Below are 11,572 nucleotides of genomic sequence, written 5' to 3'. Positions count from 1 at the left end.
CTCCTGGGCTCCTGGGCTCCTGGGCTCCTGGGCTCCTGGGCTCCTGGGCTCCTGGGCTCCTGGGCTCCTGGGCTCCTGGGCTCCTGGGCTCCTGGGCTCCTGGGCTCCTGGGCTCCTGGGCTCCTACCATCACTGACGCTGACAATGACAGCCCAGGAGCCCAGGAGCCCAGGAGCCCAGGAGCCCAGGAGCCCAGGCATGACTTTGTACTTGGCAAGTCTACACTGCAGAGGAAAGTCTTCGTGTTCCCTTGTACCACTAGACTGTGCTTTCTTGGCTTGTGCCTCAGAGGTGAGGAGTGTTCCCTGGGCTGAATCACATAGTCAGAGGTGGCTGGATCCTAGTAGCTGCCCTTCCCTGGTGAGGATGGAGACAGCCAGTGCTGGTTTGTCTGGGCATTAGCATTTGGAGGAAACTTAGATATTTGTACATAGCTTGTTTATATTTACATCTCTTTTCCCTACTTTGTCAATTTATTCAATAATTTTAATTATATCGATATGGACTCACGAGTTTTTGTGGTATTGATTTGGTGGCTCACTGAGCAGCATTGTGTGCAGAGGCCTTGAAGGCCAGCTTCCTCCTAACTTTGCCCCCTTGAGAAGCAGGAAGGCCAAGGTTAGAGGCCGGCTTGGGTGGGTGGTTTGAGGCAGCCTTGCTTCTCACATCCCTGGGTTCCCCAAGGCCCTGTCTCCTCACATTGAAGACATGCTCAGTACCCTAACTGTGGCTATAAGTTCTGGGTGCACCCATAGCTTCCCTTGGCTTGGCCCCTTGTTGAACCGGAAGCTGTCACCATCACTAAGCCTGAGCTCTAGCCAGGCTTTACCTTGGATAAGGGCTGAGCTTTACCTTGGAGAAAGGCCATCTGCTGTTCCAGACTTGGGTCAGAGCACTGGGCATGTAGGTGGCTGTGGCAGAGGCAGCTGCGATTGAAGTTCCAGAAGGGAAAAGAGCCTGGGTGACATTAGAAGCTGCCTGGGAGCTGTCCAAGATGCCTGAGGTCGTGTTTGTGAGACAGGATCCCCAAAGGCTGCCTGTGCTGGGCTACAGGAGGCTGGCTGACCTGAAACAGGAGGTGGGGCCAGGCCTAGAGCTGGAGCTGCCAGGCCCAGAAACGGAGACCATGGGTAGAGGTGGCTGCTCTGTGCTGCTGCACATCAGCGGCCCCCAGGGTGGGCAGGGTGCTAGAGGAACACTAAGAGCGCCGTTTATGTGGGGGCGCACCAACGCTCAAGCTCTGTCCTAGCCAGGAAGAGGCTGCCCTCTTGCTGCCCCTGGTCCGTGCCACATTCAGCTGTGCAGATGGGAAGGAGATCCCACTGGTGCCAGGGGGAGGCGCCGGAAAAAGAGAATTGTGTGGGGCTGCCACATATGCGGAGGTCGGCCCAAAGGTGGGCCACACCTGGGGACCAGAGCCCATGGCTATGGCTATGCTGCCACTGGGCGGTGCCACAGTCATCTGCACAGATGGGAAGGAGTTCCCACTGGTGCCAGCCGGAGCCCCCTGGGAAAGAAGATCAGGTGGAGGTGTGGTATCCATAGGCTCTACACCAGTGTCAGTCCCTGACTGGGGAGCAGAGGATGTGCCTGTGGCTGTACTGCCACTCGGTGGTGCCATAGTCATCTGTGCAGATGAAAAGGAGTTCCCACTGGTGCCAGTGGGTGCACCCTGGGGAAGAGGATCAGGTGGAGGTGTGGTATCCATTGGTTCTACACCAGTGTCAGTCCCTGTCTGCGGAGCAGAGGATGTGCCTGTGGCTGTGCTGCCCCTGGGTGGTGCCATAGACATCTGTACAGATGGAAAGGAGTTCCCACTGGTGCCAGCAGGAGCCCCCTGGGGAAGAGGATCAGCTGGAGGTGTGGTATCCATAGGTTCTACTCCGGTGTCAGTCCCTGTCTGGGGAGCAGAGGATGTGCCTGTGGCTGTGCTGCCACTGGGTGGTGCCACAGTCACCTGTGCAGAGGGGAAGTAGTTCACATTGGTGCCAGTGGGAGGCCCAGGAATAAGAGAATTGTGTGGGGGTGTGATATATATAGGTGTTGCCCCAAAGCTGTGCCCCATCTGGGGCCCAGAGCCCATGGCTATAGCTGTACTGCCACTGGGTGGTGCCACACTAATCTGTGTAGATGGGAAGGAGTTCCCACTGGTGCCAGTGGGAGGCCCCGGAGGAGGAGCATTGTGTGGGGGTGTGACGTATATAGAGGACGGCCCAAAGCTGGGCACCACCTGGGGACCAGAGCCCATGGCTATAGCTGTACTGCCACTGGGCGGTGCCACAGTCATCTGTGTAGATGGGAAGGAGTTCCCACTGGTGTTAGTGGGAGGCCCCGGAAGAGGAGCATTGTGTGGAGGTATGACGTATATGGAGGACGGCCCAAAGCTAGGCATCACCTGGGGACCAGAGCCCATGGCTATGACTGTACTGCCACTGGGCGGTGCCACAGTCATCTGTGCAGATGGAAAGGAGTTCCCACTGGTGCCATTGGGAGGCACCGGAAGAAGAGAATTGTGTGGGGCTGTCACATATGTAGAGGTCGGCCCAAAGCTGGGCACCACCTGGGGACCAGATCCCATGGCTATGGCTGTACTGCCACTGGGCGGTGCCACAGTCATCTGTGTAGATGGGAAGGAGTTCCCACTGGTGCCAGTGGGAGGCCCCGGAGGAGGAGCATTGTGTGGGGGTGTGACGTATATATAGGACGGCCCAAAGCTGTGCACCACCTGGGGACCAGAGCCCATGGCTATGACTGTACTGCCACTGGGCAGTGCCACAGTCATCTGTGTAGATGGAAAGGAGTTCCCACTGGTGCCAGGGGGAGGCGCCGGAAGAAGAGAATTGTGTGGGGCTGTCACATATGCAGAGGTCGGCCCAAAGCTGGGCACCACCTGGGGACCAGATCCCATGGCTATAGCTGTACTGCCACTGGGCGGTGCTACAGTCATCTGTGTAGATGGGAAGGAGTTCCCACTGGTGTGAGCGGGAGCCCCCTGGGAAAGAGGATCAGGTGGGGGTGTGGTATCCATAGGTTCTACACCGGTGTCAGCCCCTGACTGGGGAGCAGAGGATGTGCCTGTGGCTGTGCTGCCACTGGATGGTGCCACAGTCATCTGTGCAGATGGGAAGGAGCTCCCATTGGTGCCAGCGCGTGTACCCCGGGGAAGAGGATCAGGTGGGGGTGTCGTATCCATATGTTCTACACCAGTGTCAGTTCCTGACTGGGGACCGGAGCCCATGGCTATGGCTGTGCTGCCAAGGGGCAGTGTCACAGTTGGCTGTGCAGAGAGGAGGGAGCTGCCACTGGTGTCAGGGGCCAGAGGCCCAGAAAGGAGAGGATCAGGTGGAGGTGTGATGTCCATTGGAAGCTCTATTCTGTTAGTGTCTGTGTGTACAGCAGAGGCTGTAGCTGTGGCTGGAGATGTCAGTGTCTTCCCAGAGCCCAGGAAGGGCTTCTCCCTTCTGTTCTTACTCTTCCCTGCAGGCACAGTGGATGGAGGTCCAGTCCCTGGGGCAGCCATGGGAGCAGAGCCCAAAGGCTCCATGCATTTGTTATCTTTGGGGGCCTTCTTTCTGTTCTTACCTTTCCCTGCTGGAATGGTGTCTGGAGGAGCAGTCCCTGGGGCAGCCAGGGGAGCAGAGCCTAAAGGCTCCCTGCTTGTCTTCTCTTTGGGGGCCTTCTTTCTGTTCTTACCTTTCCCTGCTGGAATGGTGTCTAGAGGAGCAGTCCCTGGGGCAGCCAGGGGAGCAAGAGAGAAAAGCCCTGAGAGGTCAAAGACCTCGGGGGACTTGTCCCTTTTGTTCTTAACCTTCCCCACTGGATTGGTGTCTGGAAGATCAGTCTCTGAGGAAGCCAGAGGAGCACAGGAGAAAAGCCCTGAGAGGTCAAAGACCTCAGGGGACTTGTCCCTTTTGATCTTAACCTTCCCCACTGGATTGGTGTGTGGAACATCAGTCCCTGGGGCAGCCAGGGGAGCAGAGCAGGAAGGCTCTGTGGGGTCAAAGACCTCAGGGGCCTTCTCCCTTTTGTTCTTACCCTTCCCTGTTGGAATGGTGTCTGGAGGAGCAGTCCCTGGGGCAGCCAGGGGAGCAGAGCAGGAAAGTTGTGTGGGGTCCAAGACCTCAGGGGCCTTCTCCCTTTGTTTCTTACTCTTCCGTGTTGGAATAGTGTCTGGAGGAGCAGTCCCTGGGGCAGCCAGGGGAGCAGAGCAGGAAAGCTGTGTGGGGTCAAAGACCTCAGGGGCCTTCTCCCTTTGGTTCATACTCTTCCGTGTTGGAATGGTGTCTGGAGGAGCTGTCCCTGGGGCAGCCAGGGGAGCAGAGCAGAAAAGCTGTGTGTGGTCAAAGACCTCAGGGGCCTTCTCCCTTTTGTTCTTTCTCTTCCCTGTTGGAATGGTGTCTGGAGGAGCTGTCCCTGGGGCAGCCAGGGGAGCAGAGCAGAAAAGCTGTGTGGGGTCAAAGACCTCAGGGGCCTTCTCCCTTTTGTTCTTTCTCTTCCCTGTTGGAATGGTGTCTGGAGGAGCTGTCCCTGGGGCAGCCAGGGGAGCAGAGCAGAAAAGCTGTGTGGGGTCAAAGACCTCAGGGGCCTTCTCCCTTTTCTTCTTACCTGTCATAACCTTCCCTGTTGGAATGGTGTCTGGAGGAGCTGTCCCTGGAGTAGCCAGGGGAGCAGAGCAGAAAAGCTGTGTGGGGTCAAAGACCTCAGGGGCCTTCTCCCTTTTCTTCTTACCTGTCATAACCTTCCCTGTTGGAATGGTGTCTGGAGGAGCTGTCCCTGGAGTAGCCAGGGGAGCAGAGCAGAAAAGCTGTGTGGGGTCAAAGACCTCAGGGGCCTTCTCCCTTTTCTTCTTACCTGTCATAACCTTCCCTGTTGGAATGGTGTCTGGAGGAGCTGTCCCTGGAGTAGCCAGGGGAGCAGAGCAGAAAAGCTGTGTGTGGTCAAAGACCTCAGGGGCCTTCTCCCTTTTCTTCTTACCCTTCCCTGTTGGAATGGTGTGTGGAGGCGCTGTCCCTGGGACAGCCAGGGGAGAAGAGCAGGAAGGCTCTGTGGCATCAAAGATCTTAGGGGCCCTTTCTATTCTTAGGGCCCTCTTTCTGTTCTTACCTTTCCCTGCAGGGATGATGGGTGGATCAGTGCCTGGCAGAGGCTGGGAAGCAGAGCAGGAAGGCTGAGGGCTACTGGTGAGGGTGGAGTCCTGCTGCTTTCTGTGGTTACTCTCCCCCGCAGAGATCAAGGGTTCAGGAGCAGTACCTGGGGCAGGCAGGGGAAGAGGGCAGACAGGCTGTGTGGTGCTGCTGATGTCTAGGGTCTGCAACTTACCCATCAGCCTGGCATTCAGAAGTTGGAATGCTGCCTCCTTCTCCTGATCTATGTGCTCCGCGGTGATCTTATAGCTTAGTTCTGGAGGTGGTGGCAGCCTGAAGGGTGGCCCTTGGCGACGCCTCAGGAGAGGGATCTTTCTTCTTCCTAGGCCAGCACCCTCTGGTGTCAGCTCGTGGTCCTTTCTGGTTTCTTCGTGTCTGGATGGTGTGTCTGCCACCACCTCGTTCCCGGTCTTGAGGGGAACTTGGGGGGCCGAACACGGTTGCTGGAGGCTGTCCTGCCTGGCCGCCTTCAGATCTTTGGTGGAGCCCGGGGGCGGCCTGATGTGCGAGGGGGCTGCAGCCCTCCTGCGCTGTCCAGGCAGCCCCCCGGTGGAGCTGTAGGAGCTGCTGATGGCATCTCGCTTGGTGGAGCTCACACAGGAGGGCTGGGGGGAGGGGGCAGCTGGAGCTCTGGCGCTCTGCCTGCGGTGGTCTGTGCTCAGAGGCCCAGGCCTGGGGACATAAGGCACCTGGCCTCGCCGGCCTACCACGGGCCTGAAGGCGGACGGGGGCCTCGCAGCCTCCTGGGCGGCCCTCCTCTGCTGAGCCTCCTGCTTCAAGAGCCAAATGCCCAAGCAGTCCCTGCGGGAGGACCTAAGGCTGCTGCTGTGGCGTGTCTGAAAATCCTCTGCGGGAAGCACTGGCTTCCCCAGAAGAGAGCCTACCTGTTGGCCCATGGGCCCCAAGGGCCGCAAGGGCCGCAAGGGCCTCAAGGGCCTCAAGGGCCAAAAGGGCCTGCAGGTAGGGGAACAGTGCTCCGGGCACTCTTGCCCAGAGCACTGAGGTCAAGCCCGGGATGCCTGATGCCTGATGCCAGACGTCAGGACTGGATCCGCGGGCACACTGGCTAAGCAGGATGCGCCCACCCAGGGCTCTGGGCAGGTGCAGAGAGGGGCCCACAAAGGTGGGCCCTTGGGGCAAGTTCCTGCCCCCGCGGGCAGGGAGCAGGGCTGCGGGGCAAAGCTAGCCCCGCCGCACTGCTCCCCGGAACTATTGGGGAACGGGGGGGGGGGGGGTACTTCTATCCCAGACCTTGGCAGAGCGCACTGCTTGAAGCAGCCAACTGCTCTGCCGCCTGAACCGCAATGCTTTGTTGCTGGGACGCGGCTTCGCAGCTCGAGACCAAAAACCGCCCCGCAGGCGGATGCTCAAGCCCGCATGCCCGCGTGCACAAACGGTCAAAAGCCGCGCGGCGCGTTTGCAACATTTTGTAACTTGCCCGGGAGGGCGGTCCCTCTGCCTCTCTGCAGCAAGATGGGGACACAGTCCCTTGAGGGCCCTGATGCAGAGCCCTGGGGATGTCACATGTGGGCCCTGATCCTAGGAGGATGGACTAGGGGAGCAGGGTTCCTGCCTGAGCCCCGCCTGGGACACTTGAAAGCTTTGGCATCAGGCTTTTGCATCTTCCTGCTCTTGCCCTGTGTGTGAACTGAGGAGGAGAGTAACCAGCCTCTGGTATCCAAACAGGCAGCATTCCTTTCCTCCTCTTTGATTCCTGAAGTTACACCCTGCCTGTTCCTGCCTTTTACCCTCAACCTGAAGAAAATCCCTTCGTGTGTTTCTGTAGCAAGCCTTCTAGTAACAGATTCTCTTGAGGTTTTCTCCCCTCCTTTAACCTTCCTATTTATTTATTTTCATTTGGGCCCCAGAACTTACATCACACACACACACACAGTGCCTGGGGGGCCTTTTCTTTCGGCCCTGCAAGGTGTTCTCTCAGTCTCTTGTGGCTGGTGTGTTTTCCATGGGAAGTTTTAAATTGACATTTCCGTGTATTGGACCTGTTATTTTCTCTGAGTATTTTGCAGAATTGTCTTTATGCTTGTGTACTGAGTTGAGCGTGTCTTGGGTGAGACTTTTCCCAGCATCTTAGATGTGTTTTCCATGAATTGTGACCTATCTCCTACTTTATCCTGTATCTCTCTTGTTCCTCAACTCCTCCTTTACCCATGAGGATGATAAGATGTTAAAATGTTTTATGTTGCTTTGCATGTCTCTGAGACTCTTAACTGTTTTGTTCTTTTTTCTTTCTCTTTGCTTTTAGATTGGCATTTTAATGCCCCGCAGAGTGTTGGACTCTTTGTTCTTTTTCTGATGGAAGCTTATTTATTTCCATTAAATGAATTCCATTGATGTCATATTCCATTCATGTCAAGGATTATTGGCCTTTCTCTCTCTCTCTCTCTCTCTCTCTCTCTCTCTCTCTCTCTCTCTCTCTCTGTCTATGAGAATGGTTGTTTCTAGTGTTGTAGGGGAAACTGAGCCAACAGTAACCAGGAGCTCAGGAGAAGCAAGGAAATTTAGTGATCTCCAGGGGAGTCATCCTCAAAGTCTGAGGGGGTGATTGCATAGAGCTTGTCTTTTGTATAGAGTGGCAAACACACGTTGCAGGGGACAGTTGCAAGCTTTTAGCTGAAGGTTGTGGTACAATGGCTATCTTGTGGTGAACATAGTTGTGTGTAGCAAAGTTGTCACCACGTACCCAGGGCTTTCAGTTGATGAAATCATATGATTTAGCTGAGTTCCGTGGCTGAGAACAGAATGGCTTTACCTTTGCTTAACAAAGTGTCTACAGTTTGATCAGGCTTTCTGCTTTCATGGTAGGTGTTTTCCATGATCCTTCCTTTAAGTGGGTTGTTTCAGGGCTGGATATTGCCCTTTCCCTTGAGGATTGGTCAGATGGTCTCAATTTTCCATATGTACTATTGCTTAGTTTTGGATAGTGCCCTGGACAGTTTGCTGGTTGATTTAGGAGACTCTGGTTCCTATTAAAATCCTCAGGCAAGCAATGGTTTCTCTTGTTCTGTTGTTCTGCAAAGCTGTCAAGGCAGCAGGGTCAGACTGCATCCTGCATTTGCTTTGCAGGGTCCAGGTTGTGCTCAGGCCACAGTGCCCCACCCCCAGCCCCGGTGGTCTACTGGATGCCTGGTGGTTGATAGCTCAGTCGCTTCCCAAAGCCTTTGCCTTGCTTCTTTGGAACTATTCTGTGCAAGCCGCTCAGTGTGAGCCTAGACCTTGTGCTGGCTCTTACACAGACTTCAGTGATTTCTTTCTGCAGCTCTCTCCTCTTTAAAATGCCGTTTACATTTTCCTGCCACAAGAAGAGAACTTCCCCAGGGCAGGTCAACCCTCAGGCCATCAGCAACAGCAATAGAGTACAAACATAGTGGCAATTTCCCTCATTCTCTTCATACAGCAGAAGTCACTGCCTGTTCCTTTGTGGGCACAGGTCATTTGTTGGGGCTTTAGGTCCCTCTGCCTCTCTTGAGACTGCTGGACATCTTTGTAACCGGTGAGGAAAAAAAACGCACAAAAGTGGGGTGGGGATGTCTCTTTAAGCCTCAGATGCACCCCCAGCCCCGAGCAGAAGTCCACACTTCTCTGGATACAAACAAGGATTGGGGTCCAGAATTTATTCTTTCAGTGATTACTGGAATTTACTTTCCCTAGACAAAGCTGGAAGACACAGAAGGAGAAACTCAACATGGAACAGCCCATTATGGGCTGTTGTTCTCCTTTGGATGCCAGTCCCCATTTGCCTGGTACTGCATGCTTGCAGCATTTTGAAGTACAGTACATGCTTTCTGCCTGTGTCTGGTTCCAGTGGTAATTTGTGTGGGAGAGAAGTTATCTGGGGCTTCCCATCTTTCCCTAACAAAGTTCTATGGCTACTAAATTAATTTGAAAGAAATGTGCTTGCATTGTTACCTATGATAGAGTTCCCTTCTTTTTAGTGGCAGAATACTTTTGAATTGTAGGAATCGTATGGCCTGGTTTTTATCCATTGCAATAGTAACGTTTATGTTGCTTCTACATCTTGTTTGTTATGGAAAGTGTTGCTGTGAACATGGGAGCGCAGATGGTTTCACTCCTGGTTTCTGTTGTTTTGCAGAAGAACCCAGAAAGGTTAGTGAAGTAGAGCAATCACAGAAGGACACATACTACACAATTTTCTTTATATGAGATGCTTAAAATATAGCAACCTTTCAAGGAGGCAGTAGAATGGTGATTTCCAGGGTCTGAGGATGAGGGGAATGTGCGTTGCTGGGCTTTTGGTATCGAAGGTGTATGAATTCTGTACTTCTGTTACAACAGTGTGCCTATAGGTAATAAAATTGTAATAATGTGTGTAGAAATTTTGTAGAAGTGCAGATTTCACATTGTCTATCATAATGAAAAAGCAGCGTTAGGCAGTTTTGACTGACAACCAAAGATTTAAGGCTATAAAATTGAAGGATTGATTCACTGAATAAATATCAAAGTCTATAATCAGGCAATTTCCAAGAAATGAAAGCTAGAATTATTTCACAACAAATGAGTATCTCACAAAATATGTGCATATAAGTGCACATGAGAGATGTGCATATCTATTTTACTATAATCCTAGTATATTGAGATGTTCTAACTTTCCTATAAAACTAAAGTCGCCTGGTTTGTAATTTTCTTTATTGTTCTATAATTTTGTGAGTGGAGGTATTATTGGTAATAAAGCAGGAAACAGTCGTGGTTTTTGATGCAGCCTTCCTTGCTATTTCCTTTAGGTGTTTCATTCCTTGACTTAAAGAAACTGAACAGTAGAAGAAAGAACACTGGGTGGCAGATGGGGCCACAATGAAGTACAGGAGGAGGTGTCCCTGCAAAGTCAGCATCAGCCCCAGATCACCCTACAGGCCGCTCTTGGTATGAAATCCGCTTGAATTAGTGATAGGTTTCACTCATGGGGAGCCTGCCAGACCTCACGTGGTGCCTGCCCAACCTGGTGCTGGACCCTAACATGACAGCGTGTCCCTCTAATATTGATTTCTGTGTTCTTCTTCCGAACTCCAGTTGACCTTTTTGCTTTTCGTGCATGTGCCAGCATCTCCCCCATCAGCTGTCAGTAGGTCTTTCTGCCCGCCTCTTCAAACACCATCCCCTGTCAAACCTAATCAAAGCGCCATGGCTTCTTTGTTTGCCTCAGAGGGATCTTGCACTCTTTGGCAGCTCTCCCATGCCCACTGATAAGGCCTTTTTTCTTTTCTGCCTTTGTTTCTCTGCTGAACCAAAAAGCCCCAACAATTAACATGCTCAGTTCTGGAAAAATAACAAGTCTCATCCAGTGCAGGTGAATGCAGTCAAGAACATTGTTTTCATTGCACAGCATTAGTGCTTAAGGAGTGTGAGCAAGGCAGAAGAATATGGTGCATTATATAGTATCTCTCCCTCCTCTTGATATAGAAATAGAAATGAAAGGGCCAGGGATTTAGCTCAGTGGCATGAGTGCCTGCGTGGCAAGCATGAGGCTGTGAGTTCCATCTCCAGTACCAAAAATAAATACAATAAAAAGCAAGAAAGAAAAGGAATAGAAATTCAGTGAACGTGGCTTTTTTCACTTAGTAATGGACCTGTTTTTGTTAGTCATGGAGTTTTCAGTCCCTCTGTGCCTCCTTATCTTGATCTGTCCTGCCCCAGCTCAGCATGTAACACTTCATTTGTAGTAGTCAAGAAGTAATGAGTGAAGGAGGTATAGAAATAAATGAAGGGGATCGTGTAACACATGGTCATTTCTTTCATTTTTATTCATAGAAAGAATGAACTCTAAGACACAAGAAAGGTGATGTGAAACATTGTCTGACAATCAATGAAAACAGTGGTGTGGTTTCTTGGGTAAGTGCATTTTGAAGTTTCTAGAGGAAATAAAAACTACATTTTCGATTTGAATCAGTTAGAATGCTCTTGAATTTCTTTTAAAAATTCATTTAAAATGGGGACCATTTTGCCATATTTCTGTCTATGTACTAGAGTTAGTCATATACAACCAGAAGTAATGTTTCTTTTGTAATCTTATATGCAATAAGATTAGCCATTATGATCATTTAACAGCATGGGGATTTGTTTGTTTGTTTGTTTTTTGGTGGTGGGGATCAAACTTCTGACCTATTGCTTTCCAGGCAGGCACTTATGCCATGAGCTAAATCCAAAGCCCTGTTCTGGGGCCCTGGTCTGGAATTTAGCTCAGCAGTGTTAAGTGCCTGCCTGGCAAGTGTGAGGTCATGAGTTTGATTCCCAGTAGCCAAAAAAAAAAAAAAAAAAGTCAGCACACTTGAAAATCACTTCTTTAATCATTTTTAATTTGATTTTACATTTGTTGTGTGGGTGTAGGGGTAGGGAACCATTGGCTCAGTTGTGATCATGTGACATTCGGTGTCAGGTACTACTGGTATTGCAAG

The 11,572-nt window shown here is 51.9% G+C and overlaps 1 protein-coding gene across 1 annotated transcript; it reads right to left on the bottom strand.

The window, feature by feature from the left end:
- Positions 1–208: 208 nt before the first annotated feature.
- On the bottom strand, positions 209–6,127 carry LOC101788408 (putative POM121-like protein 1). Its single transcript, XM_063257869.1, has 2 exons — positions 5,104–6,127; positions 209–1,066 (listed from the first exon to the last, which is right to left on the bottom strand). Exons 1-2 carry the CDS (start codon positions 6,038–6,040, stop codon positions 888–890), a joined length of 1,116 nt encoding a protein of 371 aa, XP_063113939.1. The 5' UTR covers positions 6,041–6,127; the 3' UTR covers positions 209–887.
- Positions 6,128–11,572: the final 5,445 nt, after the last annotated feature.

Source organism: Cavia porcellus, unplaced genomic scaffold, assembly GCF_034190915.1.
Source record: "Cavia porcellus strain 051 isolate PalLab524CR breed Dunkin Hartley unplaced genomic scaffold, mCavPor4.1 scaffold_11, whole genome shotgun sequence".
Taxonomy (NCBI): domain Eukaryota; kingdom Metazoa; phylum Chordata; class Mammalia; order Rodentia; family Caviidae; genus Cavia; species Cavia porcellus.
The sequence above is the reverse complement of the archived record's forward strand: the minus strand, read 5'-3'. Positions and strand labels throughout refer to the sequence as shown.

Bases quoted from the DNA above. Each gene is read 5' to 3' on its own strand.
- LOC101788408 (XM_063257869.1), bottom strand. From the start codon at position 6,040: ATGGGCCAACAGGTAGGCTCTCTTCTGGGGAAGCCAGTGCTTCCCGCA. The intron at 1,067-5,103 runs GTAAGAACAGAA...CTCCTGTTTCAG, and splicing joins CATCATCCCTGCAGGGAAAG to GTCAGCCAGCCTCCTGTAGC.